The following is a 17,458-nucleotide window of genomic DNA, read 5'->3' on the forward strand; positions in this document are numbered from 1 at the left end:
AGTCACCATGCTAACATGCTCACAGTGACAATGCTAGCATGTTTATGATTAGCAGGTAAAATGTGTACCATGTTAAACATGTTGGTTTAGCATGTTAGCGTGTTAATATTTGCTAAAATAGCTTTCAAAATAATTTATTCTAGAAAATATTTCAGATCCAAGACCAAACTGACTGAAGGGCGAGGTTCAGAAAAAGTCATTACAAATCCGTCTGCTACTTCAGCACCACAGACAGCGCCATTGATTTATCAATACATATTCAACCTAACAAACCCTCTGCCCCTGCACTCTCTCTGTGGGATGGAGAGGGTAGATGGCTGGTTAACAAGAGGCATGTATTTTGGTCGTTTTGCCAACAAGGTGTGATGGCATTCCCCTCTCAACCTCCCTCAAATCGCCTTCTGGGTACAGTGGAGGCTGATGGGAATGTCAGTTTCTAGTACACCAATGTACTGAACAAACAAAAGGCACACAAACGGTAAATGAAAATAATCACTGGCTGCATTCTTTCTGTCTTTGTGCAGAGACCACAGGTCTACTTTGATCATCAATTTCATTGCCAGTCAGTAGAATCCCTGGCAGAGATATATTACTCAGTTTTAGACCGCACTGCTTTCTCAATAATGAGCTAACATAAGATAAGATAATCCTTTATTAGTCCCGCAGCGGGGAAATTTGCAGGCTTACAGCAGCGTAGAGTAAAGTGCACACAAGAGACATAGTAGAAGAAGACAAGATAAAAAATAAAAAAAAAATAAAAAATAAGATAAAACAAGTATTATAAATAAGCAATAAAAAAAAAAACAGTAGAAAAAACAACAGTAACTGAAATATTATATTTACAGACAGAAAAAAAAACCCCCAACTATTTTAACTATTTTAACTTTTTTAACTATTATTGCACAGTGTAATGTGTAATGTATTGCACAGGTTTTTATTGTCATGTTATTATTGTCATGTGGTCTGCTGGGAGCAGAGTTGGTTGTGCAACCTGACAGCAGCAGGAAGGAAGGACCTGCGGTACCTCTCCTTCACACACCGGGGGTGAAGCAGCCGGTGGCTGAAGGAGCTGTACAGAGCTGCCAGGGTGTCCTGCATGGGTGAGAGGTGTTGTTCATCAGGGATGATAGCTTGGCCATCATCCTCCTGTCTCCCACCACCTCCACCGTATCCAGTGGACACCCCAGCACACTGCTGGCCTTCCTGACAAGCTTGTTGAGTCTCTTCCTGTCGGCTGCTGAGATGCTGCTGCTCCAGCAGACCACTGCATAAAAGATGGCTGATGCCACCACAGAGTTGAAAAAGGTCTTCAGGAGTGCTCCCTGCACTCCAAAGGACCTCAGTCTCCTCAGCAGATACAGTCTGCTCTGACCCTTTTTGTAAAGTGCCTTTGAATGATTAGTCCAGTCCAGTTTATTGTTCAAGTGAACACCCAGGTACTTTCTCAATCTCAATGTCCTGTCCCTGGATGTTCACTGGTTCCGGAGGACAGTGTTTTCCCCGGCGGAAGTCCACCACCAGCTCTTTGGTTTTACCAGAGTTGATCTGGAGGCGGTTCCGCTGGCACCATCCTATGAAGTCCTGGTTCAGTTCTCTGTATTCCCTCTCATCGCCGGCGGAGATGAGGCCGACGATTGCAGAGTCGTCAGAGAACTTTTGCAGGTGGCAGGTAGCAGAGTTGTATGTGAAGTCTGATGTGTAGATGGAGAAGAGGAATGGAGCCAGAACGGTTCCTTGTGGGGCCCCCGTGCTGCAGGACACCCGATCTGACTCACACTCCCGTATCCTCACATACTGTGGACGGTTGGTGAGGTAGTCCAGTATCCACGCAGTGAGGTGGTGGTCCACCCGGTCTGCTCCAGCTTGTCCCTCAGAAGCAAAGGCTGGATGGTGTTGAAGGCACTGGAGAAGTCGAAGAACATGACTCTCACAGTGCTTCCAGCCTTTTCCAGGTGAGAAAGGCATCTTTGTAGCAGGTAGATGACAGCGTCATCCACCCCGATGCCAGATTGGTAGGCGAACTGAAGAGGGTCCAAAGATGAGATCACCAGGGGGCGGAGGTGCACAAGGACCAGCCGCTCCAGGGTCTTCATCAGGTGGGATGTTAATGCCACCGGCCTGAAGCTGCTGAAGTCCTTGGCCCCCGGGGTCTTTGGGACTGGTGCCACGCAGGACGTCTTCCATAGCTGTGGTACCTTCCCCAGCTTCAAGCTCAAGTTAAAGATGTGCTCCACTATCCTGCACAGCTGGTCTGCGCAGGATCTGAGGAGCCTTGAGCTGATGCCGTCCGGACCCGTGGCTTTTCTCACCTTTATTCTCTTCAGTTCTTTTCTCACCTGGTTAATTGAGAGGGACAAGTTGCAATGTAATGCATGTCTTGCAGTTAGTTGCAGGACTTCAGAGATTTTTAATGCGCTAAATGATCCGACAGATTCTTCTTTTACCCGACATCCTCGTAACTATGTTTGACAGAATAATACATAATTTTCCTTGTTCCATATAAAATAAATTCAATCCCACTTTTACTTAGCACATGTATGAATATTTTCTTAAATAGTTTTATTACTGTGGATTCATACATCACAGTCTTTTTGTCACAAAAATTCATTTTGATTTGTTGATCAAAAGCAGTTTAAGTGAGAATGTGGGGCCTGCTTTTATAGCAAAAAGCGATAAGTCATCTTTGTACAAACTGTAATACACACACTATTGAACATCAACAAAACAGTGCAGCCTTCTGAACAGCTTTGAATGGATTTCTGGAAACAATGGCAGACTGCGACTTCTGGGAGGTCAGGCAAATCTACGTAACAGTAAAAGAGCTTATCATTTTGGTGACTGTAAATACATAAGTGGATTTAGACTTTTCAAAGGGCAGGTCTAGAAAAATTCAAAGAAACCAGCCAATTATTTTAAATTGTATAAATCTCCTTTTTCCCTTAGACTCTTATTATCCTGCACCCATCTTCACTCGATTGACTTCAATGAGATTTAAAACTATCTTGCCTGAGGGTCTTGTCCAAGGAGCTTCCCTCACAAGTGTAGAACTTAATTTGTGTCCTCCTGTCCATCCTCCACAGCCCCACAGCTCTCACCACAAACATAATTAGGAGAAACAAGAAGAAAAGATCTCATCACAGACCACTAAACCCATTCAGTGTTTTTTTGATGAGCCCTGCTGGAAGATGCTGCAATCAAACTCAATTAAGGTCAATCTTTTAGTGCATTCATCATGTGGGGAAGAGAGGCTAGTCAGTGTGGGCTTCATCCAAAACAACATGGTCCACTCATGGATGAGCAAGTAATGGCCGTGCCGTTGAAATGATGTGGTTATGCAATTACCTGAGAGCCTGTGTCAGTGAGATGGTGCTTTATGTAGGACCATAGGCAGTGTGGCGAAGGTTTGTTAATGCTTTGTGAATTGAGTGTGGCGGTGACTCAGTCACGCTGCGTGAACATCAGCTTACACTGACGACACTGACGACACTTGGCACGGTGCCTTGGAGACTGCAGGCATGAGTCAGTTTGTAGGTGTTAAAGAAAATGACAACATATCAACATATAGATTATTTGCTTTAAACCATGTCACAATGTCTTCATCAGTTGATTTAGTCTGTTTAAAATGGATTATTTGACATGCTGTTTTAGTTAGATTGATAATTTTACGTGTTTTTTTTAGTAAACTGAAAGCACCCTTTAAGAAAATATAATCTAATTTCATTTTACAGAACCAAATAGGACAAATCAGTTGAAACCAAAACGGCATATTGTCAGCAACAGTAATTGTTACATAATGACGCGGTAAGCTAGAGTAATCAGGGAGTTTCTGAAGCATTTATCAAGAGGAGACATCTGTCATACCAGAGGGATGGTGTTTGTTATTCTCCCCAGGCTTCAATCATCTCAGAAAGTTTTTACAGAAGAAGTTCACAAAGTGTCCCCTCTCCTACACACATAAACACATACTCGGGCCACCTGCCCATCCTCCTCTTTTGCCATCAAAGAGCCTGCACTGTATTGTACATGCGCACACACACACACACACACACACACACACACACACACACACACACACACACACACACACACACACACACACACACACACACACACACACACACACACACAAACAGAAACACACGCACACACACACAACTGGTCCCGAGCATTATTCCTCTCTGCAGGAGGAATTCCCCGAAGGAGCAACCTAGCCTTTCCAGGCGGAGGGAGCTGAAACATGGAGGCCCAAAGAGGGAAGAAGGTCAGGGTGAAACAAAGTATAGCCAGCAACGATGAAGAAAAACGCATTCTGGGATAAAAGTTTGGTCAAGTTAGCTTACAATGTAAATAATTAGTCCCTTACACATGGACCAAAACTTTTATATTTCAGAATTGTTTCAAAAAAGTTCTGGTGTCAAATGTGCTGCTGTTTTGTGTTTACTATGGTTACCATGAAGTTCATTGATAAAAAGATAGTCAGAAATTGACATTTATTATGAAAATATCAAATTAGCAAAAACAGGAGGGAATTTTCTTACAGACAACCATAACAATATGTAATTTAATCCATTCAAAAAATAGTTTCCAAGTTTCACTTGTCATTATTACGTCTTGTGCATAATATCACCAAATACTGGTGCATTCTTTAAACAGGCTATATTATCAATGTAACAAAACAACATGGCATTAGGTGTAACCTTAGTTGGTTAATAACATTCAAACTAAAACGTATCATCTCCAAATAGAAGGTATCATAAAGTTGTCTTAAGGGCCCCGTGGGAGAAAAATCCCAAACATCTTTGGAATAATAAGTAAATAATGAAGTTGAAATACCTCATTTTATGAATGCTCAAATTTAATCACACATCTAAACTCTTTCTAAATGAATGTAGCTCATAAGTTCCTCAGTTATTGAATTCAGTTTCCTCCTGTTTGGACAGCTGGCCAGAGTTTTAAGCGCCTTGCCTGCATGAGACACCAGTATTACCAGTGTGGGTCCTTTCTGTTTGTCATGCATTTATTTCGAGTATAGTCTTAGATCTATTTCCTTTTAGATTCCTGAGGAAAGGAACACAAACATTTCAGATGTAAACAAACACTACAGTATGTACTTTTAATCAGTACACCTTCACTACAATCAACAGCATTAAGGGTTTTAATTCACAGTTTGCTTTAGGAACTTTAGAAGATGGTGTGAAATATTATGATATTGAAGAATGGATAAAGATTCCTCACGTTTGTGCACAAATGTCCAGTTTGTTTTGTTATGACTGTATTACCTTCTCCTTGTCATACTTGTACAGTCACATGCAACATTTTCCTTTCAGCTTGGCTTATGATTTAGTTCTTGTTTTTTAGATTCCATTTTCCATGTCACTGCTTGTCACGTAAAAAAACAAAAACATATTATCCAATCTATTTCAACATTTCATGCTTCCTCTACATCAGGGACAGGCACTCTAGTTTTATTAAAGGCCTTCGTTTTTCCAGCTGCACAGAAAACTCTAGCAAAACTTTCCATGTTTCACGGAGAGGGATTTCATTTGTTACTCTGCAGTTGTGAAATGTAAAAAGATACGATATATTATGCTACTTGGGGGGCAAAAGCCACTGCTTAAGTTATCTGCCCTGCTCCAGTGTGGCACAGTAACAAGTGACATAGGGTTGACATAAGGTTGATATAAGGTTGATATAAGGTTCAAGAAGGCTGAACTTAAAATAATTAGGGTATTTCTAGGACTAAAAAAAGAATGCATTTGCTGAAATCCTTTTCATATCACATTTTCCAATGCATTTGGGACATGGTGTACATATGCCAACCTCATCCTCTCAGTTTTATTCAGCGTGGCCACTGACTGTGTTATGCAAAACAGCTTAGTCAACTGACACAGATTCTGGTAAGCTGAGCCAGTGCCATGCTGAAAACTGAGTAGGCAGTGTGTCCCTGTGAGACAGTGAGCACAGTTCATTTTGTGCTGCCGTATTAATCAACAGGCAGATCAAAGCTGTCACTCTGCTACTACAGGGTTAGTAAAGCTGCACTGTTTGGCTGTCAGTCAAGAGGAGGCCTGGGTGAGCTCTGGCATCCTGACTCTCCATGCCACCTGGTATGAGATCTTGACTCAAACTAGGATTTGTTCAAGAAAAACAGGTGGCGATGATTCAAATTAACCCCTCATGCTGTACCATTGTGACTGTTGTATTATGACCCAACACTAGTGAGGTTACCCCCCCCTCACCCCCTCACCCTTTGCCCTGCAGCAACAAGGACATCACCATGTCACTGTGAGACAGACAGTGTGAGGGCGGCTGCTGATGTAACCAACTGCACACAAATAAAACTACAACCACAGCAAGATGGAGAAAAGATTTGATCTGACAAGCAATTAAGGCACTCATTATTATCATCATATACATGTTACATCATTCCTGTACTATGCAAAAAAAGAGCTTTTGTATTTTTATCATTATTATTAGTAAAAGGTTGAAGAGATTCCTTCTAAAACTGACACTGCCCTCTAGTGATGGGAATGAATGCAAATGTATGCATTAAAACACCTGAAAATACAACAGGGACATCTATGTACAGAACACTAACACTAACATTTTTTTTACTTTGCTCTCGAATAATTTGTTTTAAATTCTTCACTGAAACCCTGCACTGGAATCTGACAGACCTTTGAATGTTGGTCCAAATGTTAGAGTGACTGAGAAAGGCACCTCAAATTACTTTATACTCTCCTACATGACCTATTCAAAGGAAACAGGTGAAATTCTTCCCAGGCATTAAGGACTAGACAACCACACACACATTTGTCATTACAGAGTTAAATAATTAGGAACACAGTCATTAAGGTGGCAGAAGCTACTGCACTGCACTGTATCTTTGTGGCTTAACACACCAGTCTATCCTCAAAACTAGAAATATCAGTGGAGGGTGGAATGCCCTCAAACAAACATAGCAAAGACTCAGTAGGGCATTTTCGAAATCACTGGCATTCCCACCGAAGCGAGAGCTGGTGGTAAAACATGTCAGCCATTATGCCTCAAGGAAAGAGGATATGAAGGCGGCCAATAGAGGGTCTGGCAGAAATAATGGATAACATGTCTAGTGGGATATGAAAGATGGAGATTCAATAGAGAATATGTATCGTTCCAGCGTTTGTATGATGAACCTGTCCTTTCCCTTAGAGTCTAAGGATTGTGGATGTATTGGAAGAAACAAGAGCACGGAGAACAAGGCGTTCCAGGCTTGAGGACCAGGTCCCTATGTTTACATTCTTTATACTTTTAACAGCTTGGTATTCTCTTAAAACCACAACTATACATGGATTTAAGGAACATACTGTATAACAAAACCATAGCCGAGGCTGAAGCTGTAATACTCAAACATTATTAACCTGACCTCTTAAATTAAGTCTCCACTTCTGCTCCTGTATATCCAAGCCATGAAAGAAACATTCTCAATGCAGATTGGTGCCCTGAAAACAACATTTAACTTGGGCGGTTTAATAATGTTATCGTCCTTTTTGTACTGTTATCCTTCTCATAACAATTAGTTTCTTGTAAAGGAAGAAAACATCAAGTATTGTTAATCACAAAGGTTAAGTTTAATTGTCACATAGATTCTTTAGATTTTTACCGAAACAAAACCCCAGAAGGTCTGAATAATTGTATGTACAAAGGCTATACAACATTTACATTTTCATTCAAATGAAACCATACTTTGGATGACAAAATATCTAGCTATATAAAAACACCATTATATACATAGAGAAGATAGGAATTAAAGTTTGAGTGTGTGCAACTCTTTTCACTTGGCCACATTATTTATATTTCCTGGTTCGGTAGGATTACTTTTCCCTCTCCAGTTCACTCTATCTCAGTGAAGCGTGCAAACATGGCCTTTCGAACGGCATCCTTGTAGGTGTCCGATGCTGAGAGTTCATATGAGCTTCCTTTAATACCCAAGCCTGTGCCTTTGGTCCTTAATGAAGCCTGTGGGGAAAAGAAGGTGATTAAAACAGACAGATTGAATGAAGCTACTCCTCAGGTAACGCTGCTAATTGCTTTGTGAGTAAAAAAAAAACCAAAAAAACACATTGACATGCATATTCCATCTGCTAGGAGCTGTAAGGGAGATAAGAAAAAAATGGAACAGAATTGTTGTTGGCCTCCTCACCGAGATGGGAGCGGTGATGCCCTGTTGGTGGCGGCCCAGACCTTTGCCTTCCTTCCAGCCCATCGCCTGCAACATTTTGTTTCCGATGTTATCACTTGTGAGGCCGTCTTTGGTGGGCTGTTCATAGTTTCTGTTGAAGGTGAATGACGGAAGGCGTTAAAAAATGAAATTTGTGAAAATTCCTAGATGTTTGCAGTGTCATTTTAATTCTTACACTGTTGGAGTTGGTGGTTGATAGAATTTCTTCTTGGGTGCAGGAGGTTCAGGAACCCCGTATTTCTCCCTTCTCTCTGCAGCTCTGTCTCTGTATTTCAGCTGTTAAAATGACCACAAGACTTTATTGTGACTCACTTTTTGTGACGTCATTGCAAAAAAAAAAAAAATGATAGAGAAAAATGAGTGTACATTCTTGAGCCAAATACCTCAGTTTCCTTCCTCTCCAGCTCCTCCAGCTCAGCTTCTGTGAGTTTTGATCTTCTCTGAATTTCCAAGTTTTGCTTAAACAAATGAAAGCAACTTTAATTGCCAAATAGATCAATAGATCAAATTCACATATATATATATATTCAAGACAGCAGTATTGAAGTTTTAAATGTTGAACAGATGGCGCTGCCAGGAATATTCACAGCTACTTGCAGATTAAAGGCCTGCTGTTTCACCGTCCTCACCTTGTGGAGGTCAGAGAGTTGCTGGTGACGCAGCAGAGCGTCCCTGTTGGGGAACTGCCGTCGACAGAGCAGACAAACCATCCTGTTCCAGTCTGTTATTTTTCCCTCCTCATCTGTTGCTCTATCTGAGCCGCCCTCCTCTGGGTCACTGTCTCCGTTGTAAGCAGCAACCAGGCCGCTCTGTAATATGAAAACGGATAAAGGATTAAATGTCTGGGGATTTATCTTTATGAATAATTGTGGAGGGTGGAAATAAAGGCAGAGGCAAAAACAAACCTTAGCTGAAGACTCCTGCTCTGTGATTTTGAATTGTTCAATCATGAAAGGTGGCACCTCAAAACCTCCCATTTGCTGAAAAGGATGCGACAATTTCCATCAACGAATAACAAAAATAAGCTATACAGGTGATTCTCAAAGTGGGGTCAAAAGCACTCTGTCAGGGGTCTGTGAAAAGTTTTCAGACTCAGTCATTTAAATGATCATATACAGTTATTATTATTATTTTTTTATTTTTTTTAACCAAAGGTTCATAGTTTTACAAATAAAATGTACCTTATGAAGCTACAGTGTAATAGCGCATAGCTTACGTCCTAATCCAACAAATCTATAACACATCTGCAAATATGTTTAATACATTTCTCTTGTGTTGTTCTTTCACATGACCAAGAAGTGTATAGAAGTGTAAAAAATAGGCTGCGTCAGATTATTCCAAGGGACATACATGAGGGGGTCCCAGTGTATAAATTTGTATGAATGTGCGTTCCCAGTTAGCCCCCTCTCAGTCTATATTAGTACAGTTTCAAGTATGCTATGATACTTATTCTGTGCAACACATACTTAGGCCTAGTACTAACTACTAAATACCTTTTTCTCAAAGAGGAAGAAGCCCGCATCGGCAGCTGCAGACTCTCTCTTTTCTTCCTCCTTGGATGGTCCAAAGCCTTGGAAACTGCTCTTGAAACTTTCTTTTTGCTTATTTAAGGTTTTTGCCCATCGTTCCATGTCCTTTGCAATCTGCAATTGTAACATCAATCAGTATGGATATCGTTTTAATGACAACATATAATCCATACAGAGAATTCTTTTTTTTTAAAGTATCACTAACCTGCTGTGCAGACTTGCTTTTGGGCTTCTCTTTTTTCTCTTTGGGCTCTTTACTGTTTGCGGCTGAGGAACTGTTGGCTGAGCTTGTGTCTGATTCAGCCGGTGCAGGGATGTAGGTCTCCTTCTCACTGTCCCAGTAGAGGTACTGCTGAGTCTCCGAGTTATAGTAGTACTATTGATGACAAACGTAAGAAACAGGATGTAAACTGTCTTAGATCAAATAAATGACATACAAACGCATAGTGTTTGGCAATATATTCTGCACATAAAGCGAGACTACAGGGAACATACTTGGCTGCTGGGATCATAGTACAGGCCGGTCTGTGGATCATAATAGTACCCTGAAGACTCATCATACTGGTATGTGGAGGTGTCAGGGGAAGCTACAGACACAGCAAGAGGCACATATGAAACAAGACATGCCTCATATCTCACATAAAAGTAATCTAAGGTTGATCTATTCATTCAGGTGCAGAGGAGACACTGTGTAGCTAACTAATCTCACCTGTCGTGTTTACAGTCTGGGCCGCACAGACGACAGCTGCAACAGTGGAAGCTGCTGGTGTTACCAGCGGTGCAGTGCAAACACCAGCCATCTGTTGTGCTGCATCAACCGCCCTCACTAACTGATGAGATTGAGAGAGAGGAGGTAAGAAAGCATGGGTTACTTTTGTAGCCTACATACAAGACCAGAGTTGTACATTTTAAATTCCGTACAAAGATGCCATGTTAATAGATGGTCTACCTGTATGGCAGGCTGGCTGATAATGACAGGTTGGTAAACCTGAGGCGTCTGGGATATGACCACACCTGCGGCTGTAGGGATCAACGTCTTCATTCCTGGAGCAGCTAAAGACAGTTGGTAATGATAGATTAGCAATCTAAGTAAAACATTTTTTTAAAAAGTCAAAATACCTCTAATTGATTAGACACCTCTTTTTACCTCCCAGTAATCCATCTCCAGTGACAGGAGCCAATGCTTCAGGCTGCCATACTTGATAATTCTGTCCCCACATGAGAGGAGAAAACGTTACGTCAAACACTGTCATTCCTTGTTAAAGTCATTCTGTCACAAAGTTGACTGTGAACTGACCTGTGTTTGCTGTGCATAGACATCTGGAAGGGCAATGTAGTCAGAGGTTGTAGCAGAACCTTGCTGTAACTACAAGAAAATACAGAGATAACTGCTAAGTCAGCAGCAACACACAAGAACCCCAACTAAAAAAAGTCAAGTTGCATTTGCCACCGAGCCAATATTTTGCACAAAATATGTGTAAATTCAGTTAAGACATATTTTTTAAAATCCACTAAACAATATCTTTTTAATGAACAATAAACCAAATTACACCACAGACGACCAAACTGAGAATCAACAGTCCATCAGGAAGCTTTTTGTATGTTCCTGGTCCTGGTTACAGAAAATTCGATGTAGCTTAAATCTCCTTCTTACTTTTAAAGATGCCATATTTGCAAGGATGTTAAATGAAACCAGCTCTTCTTACACGCAAACCAACTTAAGACTTGATAAATCACATTAAAAACACAAACACTTCTGCATACTTGTGTCACAACATGTTTTTCCCCAGTGGTTTGCACATTGGTACTCATACCACCATTAACCAGTTCAGGCCTAAAGTGTTCTTTGCCTTACTGTAATGTAACACCACTAAGTTTTGGGAATTTCAAAGTGCAATAAAATGAACAAATAAGCCCCAATACCTGGCTGGATGACCACTGAGCGGCAGCAATGGCTGTGCTGGCGACAGAGAGAGCACTTGCTCTGATCCCTTCAGGCTGAGCCGAGTCTCTGGAAAGCACACAGAGCTATTAGTTACATCTGAAATGTGCAGCACATGCAGGATGGAAATGAGTCGTTAAGTTGCTTCAACTATACTTGCATTTGAATTACTGTAGGACCAAATAAGCACCCTTCAGTAAAATGTGATTATGAATGTGAATCTAAATGCAGATACAAAAATATCTTATTTGTGCCATTTCCAATTATAGAGAGCTAAATTAAACTGTGTGTGTTTTGTGTGTGTGTGTGTTTGTGTGTGTGTGTGTGTGAACACTCACTTCCTAGCACTCTTGGCATAATCCACACCAATTGTTTTTCCATCCAGTTTTAGAGGTGGCTGAAGGCTCTGGAGAATAGTGAGCAGCTGAGAAGCCTCCTATTCAGGAAATAAAGATGCAAAATAGTCAAACGTGTGTACTCCCTCAGAAGAGACATAATGAGTTATATCAGTTCTATATTTCGACTGCAGAAATATCATACCAAGGGAGATGAGAGCTGAACAAAGGCAAAGCCTCTATTCTGTCCCGTTTGCTTGTCTTTGATGAGGCGGATGTTGCCCGCTGACAGGTTGGCATAGGGGGCCAAAATGTTCAGAATTCCATCAACAGTTGAAAGAGGGGCAATGTTTCTCAAAATGATTGCTGTAAACAAAAACAAAAAACAGTTCAAGGATATTGTAGAATATGTTTACTGGGGGAACATACTATTTTAATATTTGCTGAAAACACACGTACTGTCTCCATTGTAATCTCCTGGCTGTTGAGACTCAGCATTTAAACCACTGAGTCCTGGTGACTCCCCATCTGTACCCAGCAAAGACAAGGTAGAGTGACACGTAGGTTAACATTAGTCAGGGCAAGTCACTCAAATAGTGCAGGACACAATGGAAGGTACTTACTGAGAAGAACAAAAAACTTGTACTCATGGTAGCAACTCACCAACTTTGGCTGCTCCACACCTGAAACACTTCAGCCTCTTCCGGAAATTGTAAAGGCCACACTGTGATAAACCAATGACAATGTTGTAGTCTTTTTGTTTAAGAAAACATAAAAATATATATAATTTTGTATTTATCCTAACTCAATTTTTTGCTCAGTGTATGACTGAGGTATTTTGTCTTTCTTGTTTTTTTTTAATGACTCAACATGCACCCTTCACCTTCTCTCAATTGCAACTCTGTTGGGAAACAAAACAAGTTAACCCCGGGGAGAAATACATGACCATGTATTTTCGGATAAAACCAAAGCTTATTAAATATATAGCCTATTTACACATATATGTATTGTGAAGATATCATTACAATTTTGTGAATTAACAGGATAAGGTGTATCATTTGGAATAAGGTAAAAAAACAACATGCTAACAGCAGATACAGAACCTATTAACTTATTTATATTATTTAGTATTCACTTTAAGTATATGATCAAAATATAGTGAAATAACACGATGCTGTGTTTCAGTTGAAATAAGGTGTTGCTTTAACTACAGTATATGCATATGAAGTATAAACAGTATACTACATGTTGTCCAGGCAGAGAGGAAGAGGGAAAAGGGAAGAGAAATGAAAAATACTTAGCAACAGGTTACCTTTGTGTGTCAATTAATTGATCTACACTGTCACAGAGCTATATATTATTTATGATAATATATTATATGTAATTACACAAGGTCAATTTATGACCAAGATGAAAGAACAGTTTAGGGAAAACGTCCTAATGCTGGCACACTAAACAGTTATGCTGTTACTTTGTAGATATTACTATAGGCTACATTTGGCAATGATAGCAATGCTGTTGGACTTTAAAACGGCGGGGTCATAATATCAGTTCAGGAATTTGCCTGGTTTGTCATACAGACCTAGCAACCCTGACCCCACCCCTTTTTTGTTCTTTTTTTTTTTTTTTTTTTTTTTTTTACTGAGGGAACAGTGAAATAACTCCGTGTACTTCCTGTACCAGAAAAATAAAGTTGCACTCACTGCGTTGCAAAGCCAGTTTTCAAACTTCTGTCTCCTGTTGCTGTAGTGCACCGCAATGCTCTTCCCCTGGATCACCAACTTGTTCTGCGAAGTCAAAAGCAACCAGTTATTTCAAATTCCAAAGAGAAGAGTGAGAGCAGCTGGAACGGGAAAGAGTGGCTAGACTTACACTCTTAGCTGCTTAGGCAGAGTGTCTCGGGGAGTAAAAGGGAACAGAGGTAGAAAGTGAGGTTCAGAGAGAAAGCTGCAGTTCTGTGTACGAGGGAATGATGTGTCAAAACAAACGTAAAAAAAAAAAGGTTCTATGTGTTTGGGATCGGAGTGCTGCCAGCTCGTCCATGTCTCACTCCAGTCTTCGGATTTTAAATGGAGATGAGAAAATATCCAAGTGACTGAGCTGGAGCAGAATGTGCTATGAAATCAGTGTTTAGTCTTCTTTTGTGAGGGGCAACAACTTATTTAGCTTTAGGTCCTAAATATTTCTCCATCATATTTTGGGTAATATTTGTAACAGAGCAGGCAAAAGATTTAATTTAATTTCCATAAGTAAAAAACCTATATTGAGCGATTCAACACTGAAATCCTAACTTTGAGTAACTAAGCAGTTGAGACTATTCTGTCTGAAAAAGCTGCTGTATACAAATAAATCAGCCAAGTGTGTGATATTAAACATATTGATGTTTGATATCACAGTTTTTTTATGTGACCAAGATTATGATGCAGTCCTGCAACTAAATACCAACAGTTTCTAAGATCTGTCTATTGCAAATATGCACAGCTCTCAATAATCAGTCAGTCATGTATCGGTTAATTGGGACTCTAATCTCCAAGAATAACTCGAAACTTGGTGATTGTTGAGGCAACCTGATTGGTCTCCATCCATCGGGTAGAATCTTGCAAGTGATAAAACTCCACGAAGGCGAAACCTCGGCTTATACCTAGAGACAGCATTCAAATATAGACGGGAGGCGTGTTAGTCAGAATGCTTTGGTGCGACATTCAAACTCACAATGGGCTCGTACACTCCAATTCAAATCAAAATGGAGGTGGGAAGGGTGCTTACAAGGTCAAGGAGATGGAGGGGGATTTTGTTTACCATAACATTTCATGTCTGTACAAAAATGGTAGAGGAATAGTACGTATAGTTACCTCCTTATTTGGCCATATTATGAAAACCAGACAATCTATGTGAAACCAAGGTTCCCATGACAGTTGTAACATGAGTTTTCATTCATGAAGTGCAATAAAAAAAAGAGATAATGTGAGTTATAAGACAGAGCGTGGAGGTGAACGTGAGACACTCAACACTCACCTGTCCTTTTCTTCATCAAGCGAATGTCCACAGGTTGGGGCCCCTGTAGCTGCTCAAGGGCTGAGCGGATCTGGAGAGTTGGAGCAGAGGGTCAAATTCATCTGATCACAACTCCTCTTCTTTCTCACGCTTTCTCAAGATTTACAACATTTTACAATCAGTTTCGTTAACATACAGCTAACACTATTATCAAACTTTATGTCATTTCCCCCCATTTTGAGAAAACGTCAGCATAATTAAGCCCAATCCTCCCAAAATCAGCTGCTTCATGTCAGCCCAAGTTTCAGTCAACAAATGAAACAATTTACACTTATTTACATTCACAACAGGATCTCAGGTGTGTCTGATTTCTGCACCGTGTCTTAAAATCCACTCCAGGTCAGTTTACAGCTTTGCCTCTCCGTCTCTGACACCATCACACTCTTTACAACTGATTTTGCTGTTCTTCATGAAAAATGAAGCTTTACCCATCTCCTTACGCTAGGTGTGGCTTTACCCTTAAAAAGCATCAGTGAGACTTGTGAGCTTACGTCATCCTCTGTGACATGAAGAGAGAGACCCCTCAGCATTATAGTCTTGCTCTCCTCCTCCTCCTGCTCCATTTTATAGTCCTGGTCTGGATAATCCGCATCGTATTCATCATCAGATCTGTCACTATTGCGCCGTTTTCTGCCCCTCTGCCGCAGACAAAGACAATAAATAGTTGATTACATTATGTATTTTTCTGTTACATGTGTGAAAGTAACATGAGCTGCCAAAGGTGTTCCTGTTCGCTCACCTCTGGACTGTCTCTGCGCTCGTCAAAGCGTTCTCGGTGTCTGTCATCGCCCCACCGTCGGTCATAATCCCTCTCCACATCTCTACTCCGTCTTTCTTGCCATTCTGGATCTTCTCTCCTCCCATCCGATCCATATCTTCCACTACGTTCACCTCGACTAAGCCTGTGCCAGAAAAAAGCAGTGTCAGGGCGAATACATTGAAGATGTGCCATCACTTACGTAATGGAGATGGTTCATCTTACCTTTTATCAGCTCCCATGGTTTATTGGAGAAGATACAGGTTTGATCAAGGAACTCTGTAGAATAATAAATAAACAAATAAAAAGAAATGTATGAAACGTTAGTGAAAAGCAAACCTGCTGACCCCGGGCCTCTGGTAGTGCATTAGCAGGCGGGCCAGTTTAACCCGCTGTGACAGTCGACGTTAGCTTTGACGTTTCATACGGTGTGGGTCAGCTCCCGTGACCTTACATTACTTATCTTACTTAATAAATACTAATTCATGTTATATACCGTTTTGATGACACGGACTGCTGCAGGTTTCTAGCTATAAGTTTTATTTTTTCAGTTTCCGGTCAGCAGAGTCTTCTTCTCTGTTAAAAACTGATCAAGGCAAACGGGTTCGTTGCGCTCTGCCGCCACCTAGTGGTCGGACGAACACATAGCACACACAACAAACAAGCGATACCCTCCATCCCTGTGGAAATGACTGTATCAGCATATCAAAACATATACTGTACTAAAAAAAAATGCACATAATTTACATTTATGCAATAACATGTAAGTAGTAATACTTCACTTCAAGTGTTGGCTAAATCTACACAGGCCTTATTGTATATCTTTCTTTAGCAGTTACACAGCGCTGTGTAGATAAGGTCTGGCTATGCAAGAGATTGTATGAACAGTTTATAGTAGGCCCCAGTTTGAATTTTCTAAAAATACATGGTCAATAAATCTGGGTCTGTGTTTGATTCTTTTAGCAAGAAAATAAAAGATGTTTAAATCCATATTAATTGTCTTAAACCTAACTTCTACATGTGGGTCAATGAAACTATAATAGAGATATGTTAAATTCTATACAATTTACAATGGCTTTGTGTTGACCTGCAATTAAATTGTTAAGCTTTCACTGTTTTTAAAATTTGGAAGCAAATAAATAAATAGTTTTAAAATGCTATTCCTCCTGTATTTGGTTAAAGTAAGCTACAACATGTTACCTAATACTTTCTGTGTGCTGTTCGGTGATGGAAAATAACCAAACACATTCATTAATGTAAGGTAGGTCAAAGATAAATATTGTACTTCGTAATCAATTAGATAAATTAAATGCCCTTTGTTACTATTTACTTTGCTGGTTAAGATTAATACAAAATAAACTCAAAAAATAAAAATGTATTTACCATGATAACTTAAAAAAGGACATCATTTTTCCCTAAAGGAAATTTACTAAATAGCCAGCCGTATCAATACTAAAAAGATTGCTCCACCTTCATCAGTTGCAACATTAAAGTGATGTACACATTAGTACACAATGATTATAATACAGTCATATAATAAATAATCTGAAATGGGCCATTCTGCATGATGTGCAATTATAGTTATAATAGTTTTTCTGTCTGTATATATAATATTTCAGT

General features: G+C 40.2%; 1 protein-coding gene across 1 annotated transcript; it reads right to left on the bottom strand.

The window, feature by feature from the left end:
• Positions 1-7,594: 7,594 nt before the first annotated feature.
• Positions 7,595-16,405, bottom strand: LOC129105503 (RNA-binding protein 5-like). Its single transcript, XM_054616566.1, has 25 exons — positions 16,335-16,405; positions 16,064-16,117; positions 15,821-15,983; positions 15,573-15,719; positions 15,043-15,112; positions 14,595-14,668; positions 13,731-13,814; positions 12,691-12,751; positions 12,487-12,555; positions 12,233-12,393; positions 12,031-12,128; positions 11,674-11,761; positions 11,048-11,116; positions 10,898-10,958; positions 10,700-10,803; positions 10,460-10,580; positions 10,246-10,337; positions 9,956-10,126; positions 9,715-9,864; positions 9,127-9,201; positions 8,851-9,030; positions 8,605-8,679; positions 8,397-8,497; positions 8,183-8,312; positions 7,595-7,998 (listed from the first exon to the last, which is right to left on the bottom strand). The coding sequence occupies exons 2-25, from the start codon at positions 16,078-16,080 to the stop codon at positions 7,873-7,875; spliced, it is 2,487 nt and encodes an 828-aa protein (XP_054472541.1). The 5' UTR covers positions 16,081-16,117; positions 16,335-16,405; the 3' UTR covers positions 7,595-7,872.
• Positions 16,406-17,458: the final 1,053 nt, after the last annotated feature.

The sequence above is a fragment of the Anoplopoma fimbria genome, chromosome 17 (genome assembly GCF_027596085.1).
Source record: "Anoplopoma fimbria isolate UVic2021 breed Golden Eagle Sablefish chromosome 17, Afim_UVic_2022, whole genome shotgun sequence".
NCBI classification, from domain to species: Eukaryota; Metazoa; Chordata; class Actinopteri; order Perciformes; family Anoplopomatidae; genus Anoplopoma; species Anoplopoma fimbria.

What these genes read in the sequence shown, in the direction of transcription:
- LOC129105503 (XM_054616566.1), bottom strand. An exon ending in CTTGATGAAGAAAAGGACAG is followed by an intron (nt 14,669 to 15,042) that starts GTGAGTGTTGAG and finishes TGCTGTCTCTAG; the next exon opens with GTATAAGCCGAGGTTTCGCC. An exon ending in TTCAGCTCTCATCTCCCTTG is followed by an intron (nt 12,129 to 12,232) that starts GTATGATATTTC and finishes TTTCCTGAATAG; the next exon opens with GAGGCTTCTCAGCTGCTCAC.